General features: G+C 35.7%; 1 protein-coding gene across 3 annotated transcripts in view; it reads left to right on the top strand.

Moving 5' to 3' along the window:
• The first annotated feature begins 538 nt into the window (after positions 1-538).
• The window catches only part of adgrf3b (adhesion G protein-coupled receptor F3b), a 23,222-nt gene continuing 13,457 nt past the window's right edge, over positions 539-10,303 (top strand). For all 3 annotated transcript variants that reach the window (XM_037981658.1, XM_017432402.3, XM_025009610.2), the window contains exons 1-9: positions 539-683; positions 3,658-3,713; positions 3,855-3,867; positions 4,088-4,240; positions 5,667-5,819; positions 6,238-6,293; positions 6,388-6,446; positions 9,392-9,510; positions 9,599-9,832. In XM_037981658.1, the coding sequence (XP_037837586.1) occupies positions 3,663-3,713; positions 3,855-3,867; positions 4,088-4,240; positions 5,667-5,819; positions 6,238-6,293; positions 6,388-6,446; positions 9,392-9,510; positions 9,599-9,832 (838 nt within the window). In that variant the 5' untranslated portion in view covers positions 539-683; positions 3,658-3,662. The remainder of the gene's footprint in view (positions 684-3,657; positions 3,714-3,854; positions 3,868-4,087; positions 4,241-5,666; positions 5,820-6,237; positions 6,294-6,387; positions 6,447-9,391; positions 9,511-9,598; positions 9,833-10,303) is intronic.

Below are 10,303 nucleotides of genomic sequence, written 5' to 3'. Positions count from 1 at the left end.
TATATCTACAACTGGTTAACGATACTGGGTTAAAGTTTGATATGGTAGTAGCTGAGAGTTATTCTCAACAGATACTCCAAAGTGCTAACAGATGTTGTGAGATCTTTTGAAATCTCGCAATATTGCGAGAGATTGTGTATAAGGTCACCATAAGATGAACTTATTTCATTATTCTGGCATAAAAGGTAGTGGAATTAGAGGGGAAAAGAAGAAAAAAGAACCAAAATCATTAAAATCATAAGCCATTGTGAGGTCGTCCTACACAACACACACACCAACCAAAAGAAACTCTCCTAAGATGTGCAGCTGCTCTGTGGCCTCCTGAAGGAGAAAGCCTCATTTGGTAGCCAAATGTTCATGAAAAGCTGGAGGGATCTGTATTTGTGCTGACCAGTCCGGCTGGCATGGAGATGTGCCATCAATGCAAATGGTCTTTCAACAGAAAGCTAGAGCAAGAACATCCTTCAACATCCCAGCCCTCCCAACCTGCACAAGCACCACCCTCAACAAACACCCTGCAGCATAACCCAGTGTCTGAGTCAAATGTGCGCATTTACTTTGATCCAATGCCAATGAACTTGCGATGGATATGGGACAGTATCAATGCTTTGTGAGGTAGTTGGAGCAAAGCTGGTTGAGTTCAACTCCTGTTTTCTGTGCAACAACCTTGAAGACAAGCTAAGGTAAAAGCAATTTAAGGATTTTAAAATCTTTTTTGAATGAATTTTGATTTACAAATGAAAAAAGTTCTTATCAGTGTTCTGCTCAGCTCTGTATACCCAAATTCAGAGAACACAACCATTTATAAACACATATGTGAAAATTATGGGTGACTTGCTATTAGTGTTGATTCATCCAATCTTCTTGACATTTTTTATGTTTGAACCTTTGAATCATTTAAGTTGCACCAGACCCTGTCAGCCCGGTCAAGTTTAAATGCAAATCAAAAGCATCGCATGTCTGCCATACATGTCTGAGCAGAACACTTCAGGCCTATTTTGTGACAGCTGTTGCACCTTTTAAATAATGACTTAAGTCACTGTATTGGGATCTAATTACTGCCATTCATGAGACTGACTTTAGGACTGGAAAACTGAACAAGGGACTTTAAACTGACACTAAAGAGAAAAAAATACAGAAAGATATTTTTTCGCTTTGGAAAAAGAACTGAGCAGGAGATTTACCACAGTAGTGGTATTTTTCTATGAATTGAAGCATTATTTTTACACCACAAAAATACAGCCAAGTAGCTGGGCCACAGGTCAGATTTTCAAAACTGACCCGACAGGAAAATGTTGTGGGGACGATATGTGCCGCTTCAACAGGCTGTAAACCAAGCTGGGTCTATACTGCTGCCTGTGTGGGCAGCAGTTAGCATAACACTGTTACAAGGAGTTGCAAAACACCACCAAACCTGTTGTTTACATTCACAGCCTGGATGCAAAAAGGTGCAAATTAGTTTGGTTAGGAAAATTCAAGCGTCCCCTAATTTGGAAGGAGTAAAATAGATGGCAGCTGATAAGAGGCGTAAGTTTTTGCGATCTTTGAAACAGTCAAAGACCAGCTGATATGATAATTATTATTTTAAAAAGATCATTTTCAAATAATTTTTAAAGTTTCAAATGGCAAAGTTCTATATGACTTTTTTTGAACACAGTTGTTTGGAAACTGTTGCATTTTGGCAACTCATGAATCTTTTTCTATCAAAACGTGTGGATTTCTAAATGGGTACTAACAAACGCGTAAATGTCGTTGATTAGAATTATGATTAGAATTTCAGGAATGAGTTTTGAACCTGGTAAAAAAAGAGAATAAAAAGGCCTTTTCTTACTGAACAGGTTTTAAGATATTGTTCATGTTTGTGAAGCTCTGGGTCACGTTGTCCCAGAACCTCTTCGTACACAAGCATTACCATTTTGTGCCCTTGTATGGATAATCTTTTAATAAATAACGGAAAGAAATATTTGTTTTAAAAACTGCTCATTTGAAACTAGATATGTTTTGCAGTTGACACTAGAAACCCATAAACAAATTCTCTTTCCCCAGTAATCCTAACCCTTAACCTAACCAAATTATTTCCTACCTAAAAATAAATGCTGTTTACTATAACTTTGAATGCTCAATGCTCTTTTTTATTCATGGTATTCTTTATTTGTTGACAGTCATCCTTGCCCTGATCTCAATTAAAATCTAACCAGAAAATAAATGCCAGAATTGTAAAAATAGAAAGTGGTGAAGGAACAAAGTAACCAGCACCCTGGTTGTGATCTTTGACTCAGGTAAAAGTGAAACATGCAGTATTTTAGGTTTAGACTTTTTAAATCTCAAGATAAAAAATAAAAAAAACTTGATCTGATGTGGCATCAGTAGTCAGACAGCCCATATTACAATCATATAGTACCTCTGGTTTACACCTCCAATTTTTAGATGCTAATGTTCCTGTTGACACCTTTGACTTATCATGTTTCAGGAAACAGGAGAGTTATTTTTATTTATTTTTTTTGCATTTGCCTACAAGTACTGGTTCCTTTGTGGTTACATCTGGAAATTTGTTTTTTTTAGGTTGGAAAGTCCCGACATATATTTCTGGAGCACACCTGTACTTTTCACAACTGCACTGACGTAAAATAAAGTTTTAAAATAAGTTTTACGAGATCTTATTGCAGCAGAATTGGGTGTGTCACAAAAGTCTGAATTATCAATCTAACAATAAATGAAAAAAAAAAAGATGTTAGCACTTTTATGATTAGATTCAGTCTCTAAAATGAGGAGGAGCAGAAAAAGAAAAATTGGCTATACTTATTTGTGGCCAGGAAAAAGACAGGGGTCATGGCAGCAGTTGCACTGCAGGATTTTTCCAGAACATTTCTGCTTGATTTCCTGTTAAATGCAGAGTTGGTTTTAAACTTCTTCTGCTTATTTGTAAAGCTTTGCACGATCTAGCCTCAGAATATACACCTGAACCTCTCTGCCCTCATTCTAATTCTAGATCTCTTAGATCTTCTCAAAAGGTCCCTCTGGAAGTTCCACGTTATAGATTAGTTGGTACGGGATAGCATACCTTTGCTGTAGCTGCCCCAAAGTTGTCACTATTGTGGTTTTTCAAAAGCAGCTTAAAACATATATTTTTTTCTACCTTTTAATTGTAACTATTGTTCCAGGCTTTTTTTTAAAGTAGTTTGTCATTTATGTCATTTAGTATTTTTTATTTTGTTTTATATTTTGTGTTTTATATAAATGTTGCTTTGAATATAACCTTTTTATTTTAGTATTTTTAAGGCTGCAATTTGGGGTTTTTATTGCACAGAACTTTGGTCAACTCTGGTTGTTTTAAAAGTGCTTTTAAAATAAATTTAAAAAATAAAGTAGATCTTTAGTCTTTTGTCATGACAGTAATAAATCAGAAGTTGTCACACTGAATAACCTCAGACCACTGATTCAAGCTCATGACTGAAGTTTTTTGTATGATTTTTTCACAATAAAATGTTTTCTATACAATGGTTGAAAATCACACAGTGCTTACAAGTGATCTAAACCCAATTCTAAACAAATATCTTACACTTTGTCCTGAAGTTATAAAGAAATGTTGTATTTCCTTTTTTTGTTGTGGTAAATGTTCCCTAATAAGTACTAACCTTTAGTTTTTTCCCACCACAGTAACAATGTGGACCAAGGTTTTTTTATTACTGATTGGAGCTGTGTGCATCTATCAGGTAGATACTGTATCGTCTCTTTCTCTAATGTGATGTTTTTTCATAGGTTTAGAACTTTTACAGCGTTTTAACACCATTAATATTTTGATACACATTAATTTCGACATGAATTCTGACATTTACCTGTTTTTGCCCTTGCAGGTCAGCTCACAAGGTGAGACACTTTACTTTGATGTCAAAGAGAAATCCAGAATAAAAAATAAGATAGTCATTCCACAAATGGTCCTAATTCCTTTAATTCACACAGATTTAACACATTCACTCATTCTAAAGAAATTGGCAAAATTTCCCTTTTTTAACCCACATGGCAGATTACTATATTCACTGTTGCCAGCTAAGTTTGTACTTGTTTTTGCTGCTGATTTTTCCTGCAGACATTTATGTTGCTGAGCTGATGGTGGAAAGTAATATCACGCTGGAGGCCCAGACTATCCTGTTAAGTTGGAGCGCAGCTGTATCATTTGATGTTGAAGACAGCAACAACCAAGTCCACCAAGTGACCATCAGTAGCAGTGAACTGGTTGCAGGTATTTCTTCTGAACAATTTCTTCTCTCGAGTCCTAATAGTAATGTCAGGAAAAACAGGGACTGTGTTCAGTGTGAATTTATTTTTGCTTTTATATACAGCTATATACAGCTAATTGAAGTGAAAGATGATCTCACTTCTTTGAGGCTTTAGTGGAAGACTGATTTTATACTCTTGAAGGAATATCCATCACCATGTTGGAGATTTATAATAATAATATAATATAATTTTTATAAAAGCACATATCAAGACTATATGGCAAACAGTTCCTGTCTTTTGTTTAATTCAATCATTTAACTAAGAAGACGCTTGAGATGAACATTGTTTTCAAGCAAGGGAGAATTGGGCCAAATACAAATATAAACTTATGAGCTAAAAAGTACAATTAATATCAAAACACATGAACATAAAACACATCAAAAGCAACAGAGAACAAGTACAAAGTCCAGCTTAGAAATAGCAGTTGCACTTTTCAGTTGCAGAAGACTTCATTAGAAATTTAAAGGTTTCCAAAGAGATAAAAGGACGAAGCTTTAGTTTGGACTGCAGATTAATCTATGACCAAGGTGCAAAATTAGAGAACGCTGTTCTACCAAGTCCAGACAAAAATGTTTGGAACTCTAAAAAGGAGCCAGCTGGCGAACTACAGCTTGGGGGGGGTAATTTAAGGAAGACTCTCCCCAAAGAGGAGGAGCCATGAGTTAGAGCTGAGAGTCTCTCCAGGCTAAAATGATGATTGTGATCACAATCTGGCTCCTACAATTTTTAATGACTCTATGGCAGGGGTGGGCAACCCTGGTCCTGGAGGGCCACCATCCTGCATGTTTTACTTGTTTCTCTGCTCCAACACACCTGATTTGAATCAATGGGTGATTAACAGGCTTCTGCAGAACATGAAGAGGTCATTTAACCACTGAATCAGGTGTGTTGGAGCAGGGAAACAAGTAACACATGCAGGATGGTGGCCCTCAAGGACCAGGATTGCCCACCCCTGCTTCATGGGCTTGGTGGAGATTTGGGCTCTCGGAGTTCCTCAACTTTAACGTGTTGAAGGTTGGGTGACATTTTAAACTCATGACAACCTAAAATAATGGCAAGTAGACACTACTTCCCCTTAGTGTATGACATCACGTGATGATGATGTAATCACTGATCAGTCCCATGACGACAAAACAATGATAATGGGTCTTGGCGGAGGTTTACGCTCTCCGAGTACTTCTAATTCAGTTATGTTTTTTGTTTAAAGAATGTCCTACTTTTAACATTGGAGAACCTGAGGCAAGAAAGCATAAAAAGTCAAAGGTATTGTTTTACGATGTGTGGGGAGCTTGTTTTTCAGTACTGTCTATGAAGTCAGATGGATGACATAAAAATTATTGCCCAAAACGATTTTTTTTTTTTCTTTGGGTTTGTGCTTTGTTCTTTAGAATGCCTTGTTGTTGGTGAGGACTACAGTTGCAACTGCTCTAAAGGATATTACTGGAGCAACGAGGTCTGCTACACATACAGCTGCTGCAATGAATCAACGTGCACAAAAAACGTGTCCCTTGCGACGTCAATCTGTGTTCTCCCAACCCCTGGTAAGACTCATCTGGCTCTTCTTGATGAGTTTCAGTGTTTGTAAATCATGACAAAAATAAAGACTGTTATATCATTATTTATAACCCTGCTGGCTTTTGTTAAATCTTATATTTTATCTTTAGTTTAGCCCAGTGGTCTCCAACCCTGGTCCTCGACGGTCACCATCCTGCATGTTTTACTTGTTTCTCTGCTCCAACACACCTGCTTTGAATCAATGGGTGATTAACAGGCTTCTGCAGAACATGAAGAGGTAATTTAACCACTGAATCAGGTGTGTTGGAGCAGGGAAACAAGAAAAACATGCAGGATGGTGGCTCTCAAGGACCAGGGTTGGAGACCCCTGGTTTAGCCTTTTTCCATTTTCCAGTGTTTTTGGTGTTAAATCTAAATGTAATGGGAATTGTGTAACCCACACAGTTCACATCAATGGATCCATTCCAACCACTTTGGCAGCCACAGCCGCTAAAACAGTAGTGTGTATCCCGTTCTTTTTTCAAAAGAAAATTTTACTATAGTCAAACATTTTTCTCTACATTGTAAATGATCTCATCTTTCTTGTTTTCGAAGCTTGAAAAACACCTTGGCTCGCTTAATGGCCTGAAATTTCTGAATGTCACCGTTCTGAGGTATTGTACTTCTCAAATATATTCTCTTTTAATTTGTTGTTTTGTTTTCTTTACAAAACGAGACTTGAAATAATGGTACAACAGATTTAGCTAGATTTAAGCCTAGGATGTAAACAAACCTGCAGAAGAAAACCATGAACTTTACATGTGAAAATATGTGAAGTTCGCACTTTGCTAATGTTGTCAGAATGTTGTCTGTTGTCTGATTTTAGAACATTTTTAACATGTAATCACATGGAAAACATGATCAATTTGTCTGTCCGAGTGGGGTTTTTTTTGGGGGGGGGTTTACAGGTGAGACACAAGGAGGTCAGAATGTCATTGTTCCTTCGATCAGCTTAGTGGCATGTAGTATGTCACTAGACAATGCAGAGTAAAAAAAAAAGTAAAATTGCTTTTAGAAAGATAATTCTGAAGCAATAACAAAACAAGACTTTTCTGTTGTAAAATGCTGCAATTTTATTGCTTGAAATTGTTTCCTCACCTGAAACCAGTAGTTTTGTCAGATAAATTTTATCAAAAAGGTTTAATATTAGTCTAATAATTAATACATTAAACAAAAGAAAAAATGAATTAAGGACAATACATTACAGGAAAGTTGTAAAAAATATAGCTGTCACAAGTTTGATGTTGAACTCAATTTCTCTTAAACAATCCCAGAAACATGTTTAAATACAAATGCTACTAACATTAACGCATAAAATGTTATTATTAGTTCATCAGACAGCATTATTGATGATTCTCAACATGTAGCATAGAAAACACATTTCATATTTTTTGTGTCATATGCTGCTTTTTGCACTCCACTCATAATTTTCTGCTGTGAGAAAAGACACAGGAAAGTTCATGTGTGAACAGCAATTTTCGAGAAAGTCCAGAACAAAGGATGTTGTAACTTTTTACCATGACCATGTCTTTTGCTTTTTAACCAACTGGCAATGCACATATATGGGTGAGTTTTGTAGCACCACTCAGAACAATCTGAGGCTTCATCAGCTCAGTAAAATAAAACATTGCAAAAGAGTTGAGACAGGCAGCATAAAAGGCAAAACACAGGCAGCGCATGATGCATGCCCAAAATTCTTTTCAGTGATGACCCCCACACCAGCTGCAGCTGGCCACTGACCACTGCTCTCTGTCACACTGTCCAGCGCTAATTTTCAACAATGTTCTATTTTCAGCATTGCCACTACAGACAAACACATTTTTATGTGTGCTTAAGGTGTATCAAAAGTTTAAAAATGGGTAAGGAAAGTTTAATCTTTGAGGTTGAGAAACATCCAGATACATATTACCCAAAACCTAGTGAGTATTAAGTCAATAGTAGGGTTGCAAAATCCTGGGAATTTTCAAAGTTGGAAACTTTCCATGTAAAGTAAAGAGATTTTATGGGAAACAATGGGAATTAACCTGGAATTTTAAATACTGAAGGTTTGATTTTAACAGGAATTTTAAATATAGTTGTGGAGAATATATTTTAGCATAATACTGACTAAAATACCTCAATTGCATTGCTGTACCATGCAGTGAAAGGGACCACACCATAAAAAATGATAAACTGTTGCCTGGACATGTGAGGACAGATGGAAAGAGTAACATGTAAAAGGTTTTGATCAGAGCTTTACATATTTTGTTGTGAAGTGCAACTTACTGAAATTAGCTTTGTTTATATGCAAATAAAAGTTCAGGAAAAAGTCCAAATATGATCAAATAACATGTAAATGAATTGAGACATTTCAATAATTCTTTGTGTAATGCAATATATTGAATGGAATGGCATATTTGGTTTTTATTTGAATAAAATGACAAAAAACATAAAAAACATATTTCTATATTGAAATTATTTTTGTTCAAAGTTGAGTACATGAATTTAAAAAACGATTACAACAAAAAAATAAAAATAAAAATGTAAACTCCACTGATCTCTAAAAGTTGTGTGCTTGTGTCACAGTGATGTCTTCATACATTAATTAAATCATTATATATTACTTTTATAAACTTTGTGACAAACACATTATTTGCCTCTGACATTATTTGCCTATGACAAAACAAAATGTTTGTATTTTTGTTTAGATGTGATAGTTTACTTAAGTTGTTCCCAATTTTCAATTAATTCCCATGTAATGTTTCAATTTTTGGAATATTTATAAAGTTCCCCAGCTTGACTTCCCATGGAAAGTTCCTGGGAAGTTTCCATAAAATTTACCAAAACTTTACCTCCCCTTTGCAACCCTTGATAATAAGAAATATATTGCTTGGCAATCCATTGCTCAAGAGATGAGATTTTCTGGTAACAATGAAAACTTGCTGGGCCAATATTTTATTATTATAAACTAGAAGCACTCAGAGAGCACAAACCTCCTCGAAGGCCACAGTGAGATTAAAAAATAGTGAGATTTGGATCATAATCTGCATCAGCAACAAAATTTAATCTACTGTTTTTTGTGCAACCCCAACATTTCCTGCAAATTTCATCCAAATCTGTTCATTAGCTTTTACATAATCTTGCAAACAGACAGACAAACAAACCAACGGACACAACCGAGAACATAACATCCTTGCCAGAGGTAATTTAAGTGCTACATGACCAAATTATTTGCCCAGATTCTTTTTGGTTAATGATACACAGATCTGTCCATTAGGTGGTAATAATTCTTCAAATAGGCAATCGTCGCAGTTGTGTACAGGGAAAGATTACAGAGAATAGAATAGGTCTTCATTTGTCACTCTAGAGGGAAGTTTGTGACATTGCAGCAAGAAAGGAAATAGATTAAACACACACAATATGACAGCTTTTACATTCTCAAATGTTAGAATAAAAACTTGAATAATGAAAACATGCTTTATGTATCATTAACTTATGTATAAATATACTTTCCTTGACAACTCAAGAGAAAGACTAATAATTTCTCCATGATCTTCTCCTAATCTTTTGCACCACTAAGCTCCATTGCTGACTTTGAGGTGGAAGTGAATGTCAAATTAAACACATCTGCACTTCAAGAAAAGCTTGATAATGTGAGAACCGAAATAGGCTCTGGTATAATTTTTGCTGATACTCAAGGTTGGTAAACCTTTTTTGTTTTGTTGCATTTAATTGTTTCATTTTATGTTGTCATTCCACAGCCATATTTCCTTTTTTTTTTACATAGGAATGGTCACTATAACTGTGCCAAACAGTACAGTGAATTACAAGTCACAACATCTTCTTAACTGCACATATGAAGAGGAAGGAGTCACTGCGGGCAGCGCTGGCTGGAACCTAAGTAGAGAGTTTGAACGCTTTGAGATCAACAATGGCCTTTCTGCTGAAATCATACACATTTCACCGGATTACCAAAACTATGTTGCAGTAAATCTCACAAAGTTGACAGGCGCATGGATAGGCAAGTACACTGCTTTCACCTTGAAAATATTTGTTTCAACCTGAATTGACATTTTAAATCTTTTCTGTTCAGAAATAGGTGCCTGCTAATTGTGCACTTTATTCAGGTTTATTATGTTTTCAAGCTGTCTATCCATCAGCAATTGATCTCATCTTGGTTGGCTATTGGCGTAGCCCTTCAGTCACACAGTAATACAGTAAATGCAGAAGCTAAAGTTGTGGGATATGAAAAATCCCACCAACACACCCTCCTCAATGTGCTAACAAACTGTTACACTGTCAGTTATATGACACATTTTTAAACCTCAAATAAGTAATTGAAACTAAACTTATGTAAAAAATATATATATATATTTATTTGAACAATGTAGTGTAACTCTATTTATACAAGAATCTCTGTAGGTATTGACAGCTTTTGTTCTGTCTATAAAGTCAGTGCTCCCTTGCATTTTCCACAAGTCACTTCTTTAGT

The sequence above is a fragment of the Kryptolebias marmoratus genome, linkage group LG19, assembly GCF_001649575.2.
Source record: "Kryptolebias marmoratus isolate JLee-2015 linkage group LG19, ASM164957v2, whole genome shotgun sequence".
In the NCBI taxonomy this organism is placed as follows: Eukaryota; Metazoa; Chordata; class Actinopteri; order Cyprinodontiformes; family Rivulidae; genus Kryptolebias; species Kryptolebias marmoratus.
This window is presented reverse-complemented; position numbering and strand designations above follow the sequence as displayed.